The 17,643-nt window shown below is 26.2% G+C and overlaps 5 protein-coding genes across 10 annotated transcripts; 4 read left to right on the forward strand and 1 right to left on the reverse strand.

Annotated features, from left to right (window-relative positions):
- The first annotated feature begins 50 nt into the window (after positions 1–50).
- On the forward strand, positions 51–2,951 carry LOC124430606 (arfaptin-2). The gene is made up of 6 exons (XM_046977442.1): positions 51–271; positions 552–757; positions 893–1,060; positions 1,276–1,597; positions 1,698–1,875; positions 1,949–2,951. Exons 2-6 carry the CDS (start codon positions 556–558, stop codon positions 2,099–2,101), a joined length of 1,023 nt encoding a protein of 340 aa, XP_046833398.1. The 5' UTR covers positions 51–271; positions 552–555; the 3' UTR covers positions 2,102–2,951.
- A 1,303-nt stretch (positions 2,952–4,254) lies between these two features.
- On the reverse strand, positions 4,255–5,907 carry LOC124430571 (mitochondrial import inner membrane translocase subunit Tim10 B-like). 2 transcript variants are annotated; one of them, XM_046977349.1, is made up of 4 exons: positions 5,641–5,907; positions 5,314–5,356; positions 5,139–5,234; positions 4,255–5,047 (listed from the first exon to the last, which is right to left on the reverse strand). In XM_046977349.1, the coding sequence occupies exons 2-4, from the start codon at positions 5,335–5,337 to the stop codon at positions 4,868–4,870; spliced, it is 300 nt and encodes a 99-aa protein (XP_046833305.1). In that variant the 5' UTR covers positions 5,338–5,356; positions 5,641–5,907; the 3' UTR covers positions 4,255–4,867. The 2 variants fall into 2 exon arrangements, with proteins under 2 accessions (XP_046833305.1, XP_046833306.1); XM_046977350.1 differs by lacking the exon at positions 5,641–5,907 and adding an exon at positions 5,465–5,633.
- Positions 5,908–6,846: 939 nt separating this feature from the next.
- On the forward strand, positions 6,847–7,892 carry LOC124430917 (60S ribosomal protein L36-like). Of its 3 annotated transcripts, none has more exons than XM_046978158.1 (4): positions 6,847–6,953; positions 7,293–7,419; positions 7,495–7,629; positions 7,739–7,892. In XM_046978158.1, the coding sequence occupies exons 2-4, from the start codon at positions 7,294–7,296 to the stop codon at positions 7,817–7,819; spliced, it is 342 nt and encodes a 113-aa protein (XP_046834114.1). In that variant the 5' UTR covers positions 6,847–6,953; position 7,293; the 3' UTR covers positions 7,820–7,892. The 3 variants fall into 3 exon arrangements, with proteins under 3 accessions (XP_046834114.1, XP_046834115.1, XP_046834113.1); XM_046978159.1 differs by having other exon boundaries at positions 6,950–7,039; XM_046978157.1 differs by lacking the exon at positions 6,847–6,953 and adding an exon at positions 6,967–7,107.
- A 528-nt stretch (positions 7,893–8,420) lies between these two features.
- Positions 8,421–11,982, forward strand: LOC124430915 (folliculin). Of its 3 annotated transcripts, none has more exons than XM_046978153.1 (8): positions 8,421–8,888; positions 9,108–9,511; positions 9,583–9,688; positions 10,534–10,808; positions 10,867–10,979; positions 11,057–11,383; positions 11,473–11,707; positions 11,791–11,982. In XM_046978153.1, the coding sequence occupies exons 2-8, from the start codon at positions 9,207–9,209 to the stop codon at positions 11,930–11,932; spliced, it is 1,503 nt and encodes a 500-aa protein (XP_046834109.1). In that variant the 5' UTR covers positions 8,421–8,888; positions 9,108–9,206; the 3' UTR covers positions 11,933–11,982. The 3 variants fall into 3 exon arrangements, with proteins under 3 accessions (XP_046834109.1, XP_046834110.1, XP_046834111.1); XM_046978154.1 differs by having other exon boundaries at positions 9,157–9,511; XM_046978155.1 differs by lacking the exon at positions 8,421–8,888 and adding an exon at positions 8,933–9,041 and having other exon boundaries at positions 9,157–9,511.
- Positions 11,983–12,915: 933 nt separating this feature from the next.
- On the forward strand, positions 12,916–17,524 carry LOC124430912 (eukaryotic translation initiation factor 3 subunit C-like). The gene is made up of 15 exons (XM_046978146.1): positions 12,916–13,060; positions 13,283–13,385; positions 13,452–13,584; positions 13,705–13,989; positions 14,068–14,165; positions 14,258–14,385; positions 14,454–14,864; positions 14,938–15,147; positions 15,223–15,376; positions 15,628–15,843; positions 15,918–16,197; positions 16,278–16,471; positions 16,574–16,777; positions 16,857–16,995; positions 17,110–17,524. The coding sequence occupies exons 2-15, from the start codon at positions 13,293–13,295 to the stop codon at positions 17,241–17,243; spliced, it is 2,679 nt and encodes an 892-aa protein (XP_046834102.1). The 5' UTR covers positions 12,916–13,060; positions 13,283–13,292; the 3' UTR covers positions 17,244–17,524.
- The last annotated feature ends 119 nt before the right edge of the window (positions 17,525–17,643 follow it).

Raw genomic sequence — 17,643 nt, forward strand, 5'->3', positions numbered from 1 at the left:
TCTTTAATTTACAATAGTCTATAATTTTTAATCTGTTAATGAAATAGTACTTTTATTCTAGTTGTCCATTAGCAAGATGCGTTTTTACTTCGTGGCGTCTCCGCTATGAATGGTTCAGTATTTACATTTATTTCGTTCATGTTTCGCTCTTAATTCGTTGCCAATCGCTTGAAATAGTTTAATGGTGGAAATGTGTACGTAGATTGTCAGTAAAGAATTAAAAATTTTTTATAATTCTGAAAATAATCACAAATAACAAAAAAAAAATTTCGTAAGTATTCCATTATGCATTATGTGAACTAATTTTCCATCTAAATAACATAAATTATTAATTCAAAATTACAATTCAAAATAATCAAATATAATTTTAAACAAATGTTAAAAATGTTTTTTAAAAACTCTTTGTGATTATCATTTTACTCGATAAATTTTGTTTCTTTTAGAATAGAATTTACATATAGAATGATAGAATTAATAGCATAGTGAAAAATTGATTATTTGATTATGACATGGATAATTCTATAAATTAACTATTTATATATTTTTTTAAGTGAGATGTCACAGATTACTGTAACATCAAGTGTAATGGAAAGAAGCATTCATGAAATGTTAAAAGATGCTCCTTCTTTGAATGAAAGCGATAGTGCTGTTCATTCTGGAACACCTCCACCACATGTTCCAAATAATTGTAGTGGAGACAATTTACCGAGACCAGCTACCATAAATTTAACTGTAGGTAGCTCCGTACCACAGACATGTATGTATATATTATCTATTATAATATTTTTATAACACTAATTATTTAAATGTATTATAGTAAATGATTATTAATTACATGAAGATAGTCTTAATATTTTATTTAGAAATAAATTTGAAACTAATACTTTAACAGCAGTGAATGTATCTCCAAATACACCTATCCAAAACGGAGATACACAAACAATGCGTACGGCTCAAAGCAAAATTGAAAGTATTAAAAATTGGAGTATTTCTACATATAAATGTACTAAACAACTTATGTATGAAAAACTTGGGAAAACATCACGTACCGTTGATTCTGGTAAGTTTTTCTCAATTAATTAAATTAATACAATTTGTACAAATTTTTAAATATTGTTTTAAATAATTTCTTTTGAAGTATTTCTTTTTTACATGTAAGTTATTTACAAATTATTTTAATATAATACAATTTGTGTGTTATTTACAATAACATTAAACTGTAAGATGTATTAAAATGTATTATAAAATATAATTTTATCGATTGAATATTTCTAGAACTTGAGAGTCAAATTGAATTATTGCGAGACACTCAAAGGAAATATTGCAATATTTTAAGATTATCTCGGGCTTTAGCCTCTCACTTCCATCATGTGGTACAAACTCAACATGCTTTAGGAGAAGCATTTTCTGAATTAGCACAAAAATCACCTGAATTACAAGAAGAATTTTTGTATAATTCAGAAACACAAAGAAATTTGACTAAAAATGGGGAAACGCTACTGGGGGCTTTGAATTTCTTTGTATCTTCTGTAAATACTCTTTGCAATAAGACTATTGAAGATACTTTACTGACAGTACGTCAGTATGAAATAGCACGGTAAGGGAGATGACATTTTAAAACAAATATTATTACATTAAAATAAAACTGCAAAATAATATGTATCTGTATATAGTTAATGTGCTTTATTATGCAACAGGATTGAGTATGATGCATACAGAACAGATCTTGAAACACTAGCACAGGCTATAAAGTCAGATGGAAATAATGCAGCAAGATTAGAAGAAGCACAGTTAAATTATGAAGAACACAAACAAAATTTTGAAAAATTACGTTCTGATGTTTCAATTAAATTAAAATTTTTAGATGAAAATAGAGTATGTACGAATTTATTAAATATTTAATCATATATTTATTATACATTATTATATAAATCTTTTTTTCTTTCAGATTAAAGTAATGCATAAACAGTTACTCTTATTTCATAATGCAGTATCTGCTTATTTCTCTGGGAATCAAACTGCATTGGAAGCAACACTTAAACAATTTAATATTAAAGTTAAATCTCCAAATTCATCTTTACCATCATGGTTAGAACAGTAGTCTTTGATAATGTGTATTTGAAGAATCATGAAGAATATAAGAGAATGCATTCGTCCATACGAATCTCCTTTAACACAACATACAGTAAAGGTAGGATTCCTAAATATCAGGATAGTTACTCGTACATATTGAGCTGCCGAATACTTTATCAGTTTAAATCATTTATAAATCAGGAAAATGTATTATATGATGTAAAAATGACAGACTGAATTGTATTGATTATAGTTTCTCTCTACTAAGTCATAAAAAAAATCACATTTAGTGTCTATCTTTTTGAAAATAAGTATCCCGCCTATTTTTCTTATTAATGGAGATATCAAAACTGATATTTACAATCACGTATATTCTCCTTAATGAAAGAAGTTGCTGGATATTTGTCTTCAAAAAGGCATTAAGTACTACTAGTATTAATCCTAAAAACTCCAGGAATTTTTCTATTATTAACTTATTTATTTATTTAATATATTTTTTATTTATCTGATGTGTATTACACATACAATTATATAATGACATAATAAAAAATGATATATTTAACCAAAACTTTTCCATATTAATTTAAAATTAATATTTTATTACGTTTTTGGAGTTTGTAGGGTTAATTATAGAATTGCTTGGGCAGTGCTTAAAATAATAAGAAAAAGATCTGTTAAAGGATCATGACAAATATTTAATGCTTTTAACTTTTTTAAGTCAATATATGTTTAATTTTGTATGTCTTCAACTTCTTAATGAAATTTTCATGTATATAAAAATTATTCTGATAAATTAATATATATAAAATTTATAAAATGTGTTAGAAGTAATATTAAATAGCTTGTTAACATTTTATTTTTTCAGTTCGTATAATAGAAAGAAATTATATAAGAAGTAATATATATATATATATATATATATATATATATATATATATATATATATATATATATATATATATATTACTATTTACAGGGGAATAACTATCAATTAGTTAATAACATTATCATAAATATTATGTGATTCAATCTAAATAATTTGATTTTCATTAAAAAAAATACACTCCAAGTTGTTATAAAATGACAATCTCAATCAATAAATTCCAATATACTTTGAATAATAATAAAATACAAACATTTTTTTCTAACATATTTATTATTTATGAAATTCATAGAATTATTATCGATTAAAATGTTGAAAAAGTAACTTTGATAAATTTTTTGAAGTACAACATGAATATCTTCCTAAGTATCTCTATCATAAAAAAGTAATTGTATGTAAATAAATATTGAATAATTAATTTCTTTTTTACATGTTGAAAGGAGATCTAATAAATAATTTATTTTACAAGCTAGTCAAATTTAGTTTTATTTTAATACTAAAGCGATATACTTACATTAACGTATTTAATTTTATTTTTTACAATTTTGCATAATTATTTATAATATGAGTAACTCAAAATATAATACAATTTTATCATTATATTTTAAGAAAATCATTCTGGTAATATAACATTAAATTGTTATGCTTCGTGTTATATTCCTGTATGTTTGATTATTTGCACATGCTTTAATGTAGATATTGACATAGAAAAGTAAAATTTGTTTTATTAGAGAAGATTATCTTATGATCATTAATGCAATATTAAAAATTTCTCAAGTTGAATCTTCTGAAGCAAATATGATATATAATGACTACATCAAGTATGTAAAATGTATGTAAGCCAATGTTATACAAAATGTGTAAAAGACGTACACAGTGTTTGATAATTGATTATGAAAGATCTTAATTATAAGTAGTCTATAATTCTGCTTTAGTATATTATATTATAGATATTTTATTTAATATGTTTTATGCTTATTCAATGTGGAAAATGTGAAAAAAGAACGTTTTAATATTAATAATAATTTAATTATTGTTAAAACCATTCCAGGTATAAATTTTTAAATTATCTATAGTTTAGGAGATATGTAAAAGTTGCTATATATAAATGCATATGAAACCAGTTACTAGCTAATAAATTACTAGCTAACTGTATGAAATAATTTACATGAAAACAATATACGGCTTAATAATTTTTTTATGTCTAAGAAGAAATGTAGTTTGTGTAAAGCGTGTTTCAGATTCAGTAATTGCCTCTTTTTTTGCTTCAAATTACACATTGTGAAATAAAATTGTTGTTTATAGCCTCTATTTTAGTTTATTAAATTTTCATAAAACAAATGCAATTATATTTTATTGACAATTATATATAAGAAGCATGTTCTATTTTACGATATCATATCAGTTCAACTTGTGTTTTTCATGTCTGAACTACAGTTATATAATATAATTATTTGCATATAAACAAAACTATATTTTAATAGTTTTCTCAAAATTTGAAGTACCAAAAGAGATAATTATCAAATTTGAAACTTTCTATCTAGTATGTTCCTAATTATAATGTTATTGTGTGTGTATATTATGTGTATACAAATTCTTAATAAATCAATGCTTATATAATCTGTAATTTTTTTGAAATATTACAGTCATAATAATCTGATAAGTTTGTTATTATACTATAATTGTTACTGATGTATATGATGATTAATCTTAAATTTAATTTTAATTAGAATGCATATTACTATATAAGTACGGTGATGTATTTTAAATTCCATAGATATTTTTCCTATTCAAAGTAATGAAATTTTTGTTTTATTTAAATTTGATATTAAAGATGTAAGTAAAGATGTGGATACATATGATAGATAAAGAAAGTACAATTTTTTATACAAATAAATATATTATTATAATTTATCTTATAGTTGTTCCTACTTTCTGTTCATCTTCTGATTGTGCCATTATTGTTGCTTGATTGTTATTCATTTCTTCTATTCTTTTACGAACTAGAATAGGTTGGATTTCCATATATAATTCCATAATTTTGTGATTTGCATGTATATGCTTCTCTGTACAAGTTTTTATACATAAATCCTGTAAATAAAGAATGTTTTCAACATATTTTTGAAGATTTTACATATTACAACATGATTAAATTTTTAGAATAAACTACTGTTAATTGTACCTCGTTAGAAGTTATTTCTCTAGTAAGGAATGTATCAGCACATCTCTTGAAGCAAGTCTCTGATATTTGATTATATACAAGAAGAAAGTCTCGAAACTATGGAAAAAAAGAAAATATAAGAAAATTTTTGTATACTTCCTTTTATTCTATAAAGTATAATTAAAAAACAAGTTACATTTCTCAATTGAAGAAGATCCATTTTAAAGTTTGATGATAAACTAAATTATTAAATTATTATATTAGTGAAAGATATTCAAATTTAAATGTCTCAATTCATATATATATATATATAAATAAGTGCTTTTATAATAGACATATAAACCTACAGGGATTATACATAATAATTTCTTTTGTTTAAAGACGCGAATAATATGATTTTTTATAGCGAACTTAAATTAATATATTTACAAGACAAATGAATTGGTCAAAGATATAATGCAGAATAAACGAAGAAATAACAAAATATTTATAAAAACGAAAAACAATTACAAATAAAACCTACAATTATTTAATCTTAGACGCGACACTAAATATACGATCTTCTTTTTTATACAATATTCGTAATGGTTGATTCTCAGCACGGTTATCAGAAGACGTTCACTGGTTCTAATGTCATTAATGTCTCTCCAGGAACTAAATTGGAAGATTAAAATTCCATAAGGATGTAAAATGTAAGCATAAAGAAATCGACTAATCTCAATCGAGTATTACACTTTCCGTAACCCTTCCACTTTCGTCCATAAAATTTGAAACGCAATGCCGAAAAATTCCGTAATAAAAGTTTTACGGTAGGCGCTTTCTGGACAGCCAATTATAAATCATCATAAAATACGCGCTTTAATTTGAAATTTAACACCAGAAGTTAATGAGGTTATATGTCAACAGTATTTATTTAGAGAAATGAGCGATCATAATCAATATTGTAATATGTTTGATAATTTTGAAAATGAAGTACTTGAAAATGAAACTGTTAAAGAAAATGATGAACTACTCATTGATCATCGGTGAAAGCATATAATAGTCACTGAAGTTTAACTGGTCTTCCCAACCATTTTTCGGATAATCCTCCTCGTCCTCATGAATCTGATGGATCAACGAGAAGTTCGACGCTGGAAAATTTTTGCTGAAGTTAATTGTCAATCAATTAGAAAGATTACCACAGCTTGAAAAACAAAAAAGGCAGCAAGCAATTATACAAATTTTATATGAATCTTATAACTCTTGAGTAAGTGAAAATGACGCCAAAGCTATGAACCATTTTGATATTTTAGATAGCACACTATTGTATGTTGTACCGTTGCATTTTATATTTTACATTTTATATTCAAGATTTAATCGTAACAAATCTTTTTTCTAATTCTTATTACAGATTTTGTTCAGGCCGATATTCAATTAAGAAAAAAAATATAACTATAATACCTTAATTAAACATGATACGTTTACGACATGAGATATTTCTTCTTATTAAATATAAATGATTCTAATATTCATACATCTAAATAAATTTCATATTAACGTAAAATTTGTAATTTAATACAAGATTGTTAATAAATTATAAAATAGAAGCGTATTGATTATTTAATTGAATGACAAAATACATTAACATTTCTAGGACAAATAAGTTTGTAAATGGGAGGGAAATTTTTCGTGTTCACTATTGGTTAAATTTTACGTACAACTGTGTCATGAACTATATCTTTTAGTGTATGATAACCTTACGTTGCCATCGTAACGCTGTGTTACGAAACGTACAAAATGTTACGTTACTGTTACAGTTAGTGTAGTGGAAGGTGTATGTGGCCAGCATAAAAGGAAGTAAGTTCCACTTCGACCAACTTCGATTAACTTTGATCAATTATTAACTCAATTAGCAATGTAGTCAATAGAAAAAACTTTTAATTGTATGTCTTTCTTAGCTTATATTTTCGTGATATCAATAACTATTCAAAAATTGTATATATATGGAAATGTACATATGTATTCTCTAAGTTTATTTTAATTAATATTTTTTTGTTCTATAAAACTATTCTATATTCGTTATAAAAGTTTTTATTTGTTGTTAATTAACATCAATTAAAAATAGAGACATATTGATTAGTTTTATTGTTTATATTACATTATTGATTATCACGTAACCTATATATTATTGGATAGGATGGCTCCAAGATATGAATTAGCTGTTGGCCTCAACAGAGGCCACAAAACTACTACCATCAGAGTGGCAAAAAGCAAAACAGAGAAAGAAAAAACTGTTATACTTCGACCATCTAGATTAAAGGGGGTATGAAATATAAAAATAAATATTGATACATTAATTAATAAACTTATATAACTAATAATTAATATATAATTTCAGAGGCAAACAAAGCACAGCAAATTTGTAAGAGACTTAATACGTGAAGTAACCGGACATGCTCCATATGAAAAGCGCGCAATGGAATTGTTGAAAGTATCGAAAGATAAACGTGCTTTAAAGTTTCTGAAAAGAAGAGTAAGAAATGATACTATTATATTTGTCCAGAAAATATACTATATTCCTTATGTGAAATATATATTAATCTATAAAGTATATGTTTCTCTACTTTCATTTTCTATTTCAGTTGGGTACACATATCCGAGCAAAAAGGAAGCGTGAAGAACTTGGAAATATTCTTGTACAAATGAGAAAAGCACATCATTAATTTTCTTAAATTAATGTATCTCGTATGAATATTATTAAAATGTATTCATTAAAAAGAAATCCTTAATTTAAAATTTTATCTTATTACCGTTGTAAACGAACATTCTTTAATTTTAATTTAAAATAAGTGATTTTACAATTTTTTATGTTTATTTAATTTATTATGATAAATTATGATACGCATGATATCAAAAGTTTAAACAATTTATGTAATTATTGAATATTTACGCAAACAGTCAGATAATTTGGGTTATCTGTAATGACGCTATATATTTTCTCTCAAATAATCGAATATTCTAATAAACTATTATGAAATATTTAATATTTTATTTCTATGAATATCAAGATCAAACAAGAAAACAATAAAAGTAGAGGATGAATCAAGCAGATTAGGAATGTCTTGCTCTAAGACAATAATTTTTGATGGTATTTTAATTCTTTTTTTAAATTGACAAAAATTTTATAAAATATGTATATTAATTACATCAAAAATTCTATATATTCAATGATATGTATGTGTTTTCTACAGGCACAGAGTCAAATACAGATAGATCAAAAGATTATAAAACACGTAGAACGATGCTGCCATCTAAAATTTTACTAATATTAAATTAAGAAATTTATAGCATATACACACATTTCTTATATTTTCACAAATCAGACCTCCAAACTATTATTTGTGGGTATAATCTGCTACGACTAAGTCAATTTATACATTATTACGTTTTATCTACGGAATTTGATAGATTATGTATTTATATTTTAATAATCGTAAGGAATTAGACGAATTTAATACTTCGCTTAAAAAATTTTGGAATGTTTCAAAACTTGAATTTGTTGACTTCAACTTTCATTGTTATGTAAAATAGTGATATTAAAATTAAAAAACACGTTAAATTTACTCGGAATTTGACAATAACAATAAAAAAGTTTCAATTAAAAAGTTACGAGTGTAGTTGTGTTTAATATAATCACGTGTTCTACTTCGGTATCAGTTTCGTTGTATCACGTGAAAGAGGTCAAAAAATAAATTTCATTTTAATCTTCTCTTATCAATGACAAAGAAATAGGTATGTATGTTTATCAATATATTTTTCTCACTTCCAGTATCCCTGAGATGAGATTTTACTCTAAATAAATTTAAAAAAAGCATTATGAATGATTGTTTATGAATGATTTGTTTAATAAAATATTATATTTCAATAATTTATCAAGTGTCTCAGGTAACTTTAAGACTTTTTGAATTATTATCACATTTATGCGCCTAAATATTTGAATATAATTTACAGGTAATGTTAAATATTATAAAGTATCATAAAAAAAGTATTTATAACCTAGGTATAACTAAGGTGAATCGTAAAATCTAAAATTTAGATTTTAATAAAGCGATGAATGCCGCTATTGCCTTATGTACATTTTGTGAAATACATGGACCTAAAGTAATATTTACCACTCAAACATATCGCAATTATGACAATCAAACTACAGAGAAGTTAAAGTTTTATGGACCAAAAGAAATATTAAAACAAGCGCAAACAACAATAGATGAAGGACAACAAGAATGCGAAGGCTGTCAGAGTATTAACAATTTAAAATACTTGAGTAATGAGCATGATACCAGAACATCCTTTTTATCTGCTCAACAACCATTGACTCAAGATATTGAAATTTTATTAAAACATGCATGCATCAGGTAGTTTGTATTCACTGTATTTTTATTATCATTTAAAGTATATTTGTATTATAAATATTATATTTTACTAGGAGTCTTAGTTGTGAGGTACATCCAGGGAAAGAAGGTGTTTGCTATTTTGGAGATGAATACAGAGGGCATGTTTTAAGTCGTACTTTTACATTAAAAGATGCCCAGGTGAATTATACAACGAAAAAGCATGTTTGGTAGCTATTACAACAAATTATTCAAATCATTTTAATATTAGAGTTTTTTATATTATAATCTGTTAAAAGTTAAATTATATATACAAGATATAACAAAACTATGTGGCAAAACATCAGGAATAGATTTTTTTTTATATGTAGAAAAGAAGAATGAATTCTATCAGCATGAGTCTAAAAATGCTTACTTTTTGAGTTATAATACTTCCAATTATGATCTCAGTGTATTGTTATTCGTCAAATTATGAACTAAATGCATTGCATGTAAACGCGAATGTGTTTATTTGAGTACTTACATTATCTCATCAATACATTAGAATGAATAATACACATTCAATACATAAAACTCCAACAACACTTAGCAAACTTCAAAGCCAGGAATTCAATGAGATGATTCAAGCTGATGTCTGCATTCAAGCATGAGCTGGACATATAAAATATTTGATGTAAAAAAATGTTATTAGAGTATATCATAATTCCAGTAAATAAACATAATTGGAGTATACTAAGATCATATTTGAAAGTCTTATAATTCAGAAATCAAGAATTCCTAAACCCATATTAATAAAACCTATTTTTCTTCTTTATACCTGAAGGAATCTATACCTGAAATTTTGCTAGTTTGGTTACACTCTGTATATTAAAAATAATATTTTATTTGAAGATTTTATTTCATTTTTCTTAATCATCAATAGAAACATTTACTAACTCTGATAAAGCTTAGATACGTTAATAGTAAAGTGTAATAAATAGAATAAATATGAATATATTGATATATAAAATTTTCTCTAATATATCCAGATTTAATTACTTTTACAGGCAAGAGGCTTTCGCAGATGGTGCAGCTTTATTGTTTTCATGAGGGACAAGCAATTTTTATTGAACATGTGGCCATTTTTAATTGATAATCTAAGAGAGGTCATTAGAGAATTACAGGACTGTGCAGAAAGAAAATACAATATTGAAGAAGCTGAATGTCCACAAAGGACGATGCGTTTGACTACAACGAATAGCAGCTCAGGCTCCTGTCATAATTCAACAAAACAAGTTAGAGCACTTAGCAGTATAACAAATGAGAAGCATGTTTATGTCAGGTATAAGAAATACTTTATATTGCACAGAGTACAGATATATATTTTTAGATTTTTGTAGAATCCACATGTGGCTTGTATGGATCCTTAGTGCAGGCGCTAGACATTTTATAGAAATTTTACCAATGAGTTTACTAGATAAAGAACTTAATTACAATTTAGAACATCGTATAGGTTAGTATAACAGATGAAAAAAATGTAGTTAAAACATATATGTACATTATTCAATTAAATTATATCATATTTTTTAGAAACTGAAGAAGGATTCACTTTGGTTAATACAAAATTACCTGTAAATTTGAACTTAAGTACAGAAGAATCTCAAACATCAGAATATTCTGAGATTTCAGATAATGCTGCTATTCTTATTTTAAGAAATTTAAAAAAAATACTTAGCAAAGATCAATTCAGACAATTATTATACTCCAGTTTAACTGGCATTCAAATTTTGGTGAGAGGTCCAAAAACTCCAAGAATTGAATTGTTACATGGATTAAGTTCGCTGGTACCAAGAGCATGTAGAAGAGTACATGCACAAGCAGTAGAATATCTGGATCTAAATAAATATAATTTTATTGGTACATAAAATTTGTAATTATTGTAATTTAAGATATTGCAAATTTCTTGATACATAGAGGAATTAGGTACATAAAAAATAATTCTTCAGGAGTGGACACATCGGTAGCTGTACCTTTACCATCTCCAAACGTATGTAGATTGGATATTATAGCTGATGAACATAAAGTTGAAAATACACCATCGCATATAGTTAAATGGACTGGTTTACTCCCATTAAAACTTCCTACATTATTAGTAAAACTTGAAAAGTCGTTGGAAGATGAAAAACTTGGAAATTCTGTTCTTAAGGCACACTTTATTGCTTTACAGAAAGAATGGGCAAAGTAAGAAAACACAAATTATTAAGTATATATAAACTAAATATAAACTTTTCTCTCTTTTATATATAAATTTGAATTTATTACAGTATAGCCAGGGTTGTTCATGCGATGCGAGGCAGAGGTCATCGTGGAGATCTTTCTGGTCTCATGCTTAGTTTAGGAGCTGGTCCTCATGATAAACAACTGTTAGATGCATGGTCTATGGGTTTACCATCAAATCCTGCATAATTTATTTTTTGAAATTGTATGGGTTGTAGTATACCATTGGGGTACAAACACATTGTGTTGTTTCTTACACAAATCCTTTCCTAATTTTCGTGTTCTTACAGTAAATTATTATATATCAACTTCTTTTTATCTTATATGATCTTAAAATATTGATTAAGTAAAGATTTATTATCTTGCAAATTATAAGGTTAAGAACAATATTTATTATAAAAAAAAAAAAATGAAATTGAAAACAAAAAGAGGAAGCCATTAAAATAACTATGCTGGTTAATTTAAATATGGTAATAACAAAAATAAACTTAAGAAATAAAATCATTTTTTAATAAAAAGTCGAGATTAAAATATTTTAATAAACTACAAATATAAACTATATACATTAATGATCCTTATCTTTAGAAATTAAAAATGATTTTTGAGTCTTTTTTGGTTTTACCTCTCTAAATTGTGATATTTCAGGAGAAAATGATATATATAAAGTTTGAGCAACAGGAACTTATGCCACATTTGAGTTAGTTTTGATATTTTAGTGATATCTTGTTAGGTTTAAACATAATCGTATTCCGCTATTTGAAAAGTATTATTGAATATTTTTGAAGTAAAGACAATGCCTTAGACGTATAATTATAATATTTGTGCATTACTGCCAAAAGTATACAACAAAAATACTACTTATGTAACATTATATGACCTTGAAACCATTCAACTTTTTTTCCAACATTTTTCGTATTATCAATATTCAAAGGAGTTTATTAAATTGAATCACTTTGTATTTACATGTATATGAGTATGTAAAAAATGAAAATAAAAGATAATATCGTTTCATGTCATACATATTTTTATTATAAAAATTTTATTGTATAGTCGCACAGAGGCATATTTATTTTATATTGTTATGTTATTATGGTGTTTTCGCATTTTCTCTTTTTGTAAATAGCTATTATAACACCAAACACAAAAAATATTTAAATTTTGCGGTTTTGTGGTTCACTTTGAAACACTTGATGGCGCTGGAAATCATACCTGTAAAAATAGATTTTATTTCTCTTATGTTCCTTGTGGTGCATATGTGTTACGGAAAAGTGTGATTACTCTTTTATAATTTTTATGAACGTTAGTACGTAACTACAGGTAAATTTAACAATTTATCAATATATTGATAATATACTGATATTTTAACTGTTTTTTTCTATTCTTTTTCTTTTTTTTTTTCATAGAAAATATTGATGCGAATATTGAAAATATATTATGAATATATATAGTGTCATTATCAGTAAATAATAAAAGGAATATAACTTTAAAGACTAAAGAAATATTAGCATATATAATTAAAACATATTGTATTGATTATAGATCTACAAAAATGAGTCGATTTTTCGCAAATGGTTCAGATTCTGAATCTGATAGCACATCTGAAGAAGAGCAGGTTCAAAGAGTACCAACTACAGCATTTACTGTAAGTATAAGTTTTTGTTTGATATTTTATTTTATAGTAGTTATTTTCTAATACATTTTACCTCAGTTTAGCGATGAAGAAGAAGAAACAAAGCGTGTTGTACGTTCAACTAAGGAAAAAAGATATGAAGAAATTGCTAATCTTATTAAACTCATAAGAAACTATAAAAAGATCAAAGATATGAGTAGTATGCTTTCTAGTAAGTACTTTTTATTCTATAAATATAGAAATCTAAGTTATTAAAGATATTATAATTATTCTATAAAAGAAGAATTATAATTCATATCATACTCATATAATTGTGTTATTTTTTCTTAAGGTTTCGAAGATTTGATGCGAGCTTATCAAAAAGCTTTGCCTGTAATAGCAAAAGAAGAAAGTGGTCAGACACCACGTTTTTATATTAGATGTTTAGTAGAGATGGAAGATTTCATCAATGAAGTATGGGAAGATCGTGAAGGACGTAGAAATATGTCTAAAAACAATTCTAAATCGTTAACTTCTCTACGTCAAAAGCTTCGTAAATACAATAAAGACTTTGAAGAAGACATTGGAAAATTTAGAGAAAATCCAGATCAAGATGATGACGAAGATGATGATAAAGGTTCATTTCATAAGACTTTTCTAAGTTTATTATATTTAATTAAATTTAATCAAATATAATTATTACAAAAAATTATAGGTGAAGAAGCTGTGGAATCGGAAGAAGAAGAAGACAGTGCTCTAGTATTCAAAAAGGGTAGTTCAGAAGTTAGTGAACCTGACATATCTAAATTTAAGGTAATTTATTTTTAACAATATACGGAGCTAAGATATAAAATTACATATTTAAGAATGTGATCAAAATACAATTTTTGTTTACAATAATATAGAAGAGTATGGCTGATGGTGAGGATGGTAGTGAGAGTGAAACTGATTGGGGCAGTGATTCAGAGAGTGAGAGTACAAGTAGCGACGATGAGGGTCAATATCAAAATTACCGAGAACGATTTATTAAGAAGTAAGCAATGATTATCATATTCTCTTTAATTGATAGTTACAATGCAATATTATATTTTAATGTTTTAGAGCTGCAGATAAAGAAGATGATGAAGATAAAGTAAAACGAAAAGAACAGAGAAAAGAGCGTAAAGAAAAAGAACGAAAGAAGAAGAAAGATGAAGATGATGGAGAAGGAGAATGGGAGACAGTCAAGGGTGGTGTTGCCATTCCTTCAGAAAAGCCAAAAATGTTTGCAAAAGATGCCGAAATAAATATATCTGCTGTTTTAAAGAAACTTTCCGAAGTAATTGCAGCACGTGGGAAAAAACGTACAGATCGACGTGAACAAATAGAATTATTACATGAGTTACAGTCTATTGCTGATGCCCATAACCTTGGACCAGCTGTAGCAGTTAAAATTAAATTTTCCATTGTTTCATCTATTTTTGATTATAATCCTAAAGTATCTGATGCAATGAAGCCGGAATATTGGTCTAAGTGAGTACATTTCTTATTAGGAAATCTTTCAAGATGCATTGATTTATTAATATTCAAATTATTCTACATATAGAATATTAGAGCGTATTACAGAAATGCTTGACATGTTATTGAGTACATCAGATATGATGATCTCAGAAACTGTCTCAGAAGATGCAGAAGAATATGAAAATGCTCCATATAAATTACATGGTTGTGTTTTAACATTGGTAGAAAGACTTGATGAAGAATTTACCAAACTATTGAAAGAATGTGATCCACACAGCAATGAATATGTAGAAAGGTAATTGTGATGAGCTTAATGCAATAATAAATACTCATTTTCAAATATGAATGTTTTTAAGATGTATCATTATAGATTGAAGGACGAAAAACAAGTTGCATCAATTATAGACAAAGTTCAGGAATATCTTGAAAGACAAGGAACTGTGTCAGAACTTTGTCGAGTTTATTTACGTAAAATTGAACACTTGTATTATAAATTTGATCCGAATGTTCTTAAGCAAAAGGAGGTATGTTATGGACATTATTAATTTAAATGTTACAACGTTATATTATGATGTATCATAAGTAGGACTGGTATCTGCAATACTTTGAATCCCTTTAAATCTGTATCATAGATATGGTAAAAATTTCGTTATTAAAATCATTATTAATGTAATAATCCAAGTGATTAAAGTTAGATGTTCTACCTTGTATATAGATATAAAGTATTTCAGGTCCTATCATTAATCATAAATTTTTAATGAATCAATTCTCTTAGGGAGAACTTGGATCGGAGGTAATGACATCAGTACAAGTGATGGAGAAACTTTGCAGATATATTTATGCTCATGATAATACTGATAGGCTGAGGACACGAGCCATTCTTTCACATATTTATCATCATGCACATCACGATAATTGGTTTCGTGCTAGAGATCTTATGTTAATGTCACATTTACAAGAAACGATTCAACATTCCGATCCAGCTACTCAGGTGATTATAAGTATTAATATAAAATCTATTAATTAAAAATTATTCTTACAATAGTAGACAACTTTTATTTCCAGATATTACATAATCGTACAATGGCACATCTGGGATTGTGTGCTTTTCGTCATGCAAATATTAAAGATGCACATAATTGTCTCGTTGATCTTATGGTGACTGGAAAAGTGAAGGAACTTTTAGCACAAGGTTTGCTTCCACAGCGACAGCATGAACGAAGCAAGGAACAAGAAAAAATAGAAAAGCAAAGACAAATGCCATTTCATATGCATATTAATTTAGAACTTTTAGAATGTGTTTATCTTGTCTCTGCAATGCTTATCGAAATTCCTTATATGGCTGGTACGTTTATATATTCTACATTAATGTTTTTTCTTCTTATAAAAAATTATTATTTAATTTGATAACTCATTTATATTTAGCACATGAGTTTGATGCAAGAAGAAGAATGATATCAAAAACTTTTTATCAACAATTGAGATCAAGCGAACGCCAATCATTGGTTGGACCACCAGAATCTATGAGAGAACATGTTGTTGCAGCAGCAAAAGCAATGCGTAATGGAAATTGGTCTGCCTGCAATAATTTCATCATTAATGAGAAAATGAATGCAAAGGTAATTTCATCGTTATGATTTGACTATTATGAATTATATGTTATCTTTCTCTCTCTCCCTCTCTTTGCTTGTTTATTTATTTATTTATTTTTTTTTTTATAGGTTTGGGATTTATTTTATCAGGCTGATAAAGTACGCACAATGCTTACTAGATTAATAAAAGAAGAATCATTGAGAACTTATTTATTTACATATTCACATGTTTATGATTCTATTTCAATGCCTAAACTCGCAGAAATGTTCGAATTAAAACGATCAGTTGCTCATTCCATTATTAGTAAGATGATTATTAACGAAGAGTTAATGGTATAATAAAAATATTCATTTTTTATATTTCATAAAATAATATAAAATATATATTAAATTATAATTCATACTTTTGTAGGCTTCTTTGGATGATCCAACAGAAACTGTTGTAATGCATCGAAGTGAACCTAGTCGTTTACAATCACTTGCATTACAACTTAGTGACAAAGTAAATAATTTCGTAGATTCTAATGAACGTATTTTTGAAATGAAACAAGGTAATGTAACTAAAGATAGCAAATATATTGTCTACATATTCTAGCATCTATATACATATATAATTGTATATTAATTAAGAATGCAGAAGTTAATGTAAATACGTATTATTTCAGGCAACTTCTTTTCGAGAGGAAATCAAGGAAACTTTCGTGATCGTCAAAATTATAATCGGCAAGGACAAGATTGGGGAAGACAGAGACGCGATCGTGATCGTGATCGTAATCGAGAAGAAAACCGAAATTATTGAAATGATTATAAAATTATGTACTTTCTTTTCTTTTATATGTACCCGCTTATAGATTATTAAGGGTTGTTAATGTAGCGAGCTGTGACATACTCTTGAGAGAGATCATTATGTATAAATACTATTTATCTGATATTATATAATCTTGAAACTATTCAACTTTTTCCGAACATTTTTTGTATTATCAATATTCAAAGGAATTTATCAAATTGAAACACTTTGTATTTACATGTACATGAGTATGTAAAAAATGAAAATATAAGATAATATCGTTTCATATCATACATATTTTTATTATAAAAATATTATTGTATTGTTTCACAGCGGTATATTTATTTTATATTGTTATGTTATTATGATGTTTTCGCATTTTTTCTTTTTTTAAATAGCTATTATAACACCA

The sequence above is a fragment of the Vespa crabro genome, chromosome 19 (genome assembly GCF_910589235.1).
Source record: "Vespa crabro chromosome 19, iyVesCrab1.2, whole genome shotgun sequence".
Lineage (NCBI taxonomy): Eukaryota > Metazoa > Arthropoda > Insecta > Hymenoptera > Vespidae > Vespa > Vespa crabro.

Excerpts from the sequence above, each read along its gene's own strand:
- LOC124430915 (XM_046978153.1), top strand. The coding sequence starts at position 9,207 with ATGAATGCCGCTATTGCCTTATGTACATTTTGTGAAATACATGGACCT. Across the intron at positions 9,512-9,582 it reads TTAAAACATGCATGCATCAG|GAGTCTTAGTTGTGAGGTAC; the intron begins GTAGTTTGTATT and ends ATATTTTACTAG. Across the intron at positions 11,708-11,790 it reads TTACAGAAAGAATGGGCAAA|TATAGCCAGGGTTGTTCATG; the intron begins GTAAGAAAACAC and ends AATTTATTACAG.
- LOC124430606 (XM_046977442.1), top strand. The coding sequence starts at position 556 with ATGTCACAGATTACTGTAACATCAAGTGTAATGGAAAGAAGCATTCAT. Across the intron at positions 758-892 it reads TAGCTCCGTACCACAGACAT|CAGTGAATGTATCTCCAAAT; the intron begins GTATGTATATAT and ends ATACTTTAACAG. Across the intron at positions 1,598-1,697 it reads CGTCAGTATGAAATAGCACG|GATTGAGTATGATGCATACA; the intron begins GTAAGGGAGATG and ends ATTATGCAACAG.
- LOC124430912 (XM_046978146.1), top strand. The coding sequence starts at position 13,293 with ATGAGTCGATTTTTCGCAAATGGTTCAGATTCTGAATCTGATAGCACA. Across the intron at positions 14,166-14,257 it reads CTGACATATCTAAATTTAAG|AAGAGTATGGCTGATGGTGA; the intron begins GTAATTTATTTT and ends ACAATAATATAG. Across the intron at positions 15,148-15,222 it reads AGCAATGAATATGTAGAAAG|ATTGAAGGACGAAAAACAAG; the intron begins GTAATTGTGATG and ends GTATCATTATAG.
- LOC124430571 (XM_046977349.1), bottom strand. The coding sequence starts at position 5,337 with ATGGATCTTCTTCAATTGAGAAAT. Across the intron at positions 5,235-5,313 it reads ATCTTCTTCAATTGAGAAAT|TTTCGAGACTTTCTTCTTGT; the intron begins GTAACTTGTTTT and ends TTTTTTCCATAG. Across the intron at positions 5,048-5,138 it reads GAGAAATAACTTCTAACGAG|GATTTATGTATAAAAACTTG; the intron begins GTACAATTAACA and ends CTTTATTTACAG.
- LOC124430917 (XM_046978157.1), top strand. Across the intron at positions 7,420-7,494 it reads GACCATCTAGATTAAAGGGG|AGGCAAACAAAGCACAGCAA; the intron begins GTATGAAATATA and ends ATATAATTTCAG. Across the intron at positions 7,630-7,738 it reads TAAAGTTTCTGAAAAGAAGA|TTGGGTACACATATCCGAGC; the intron begins GTAAGAAATGAT and ends TTTCTATTTCAG.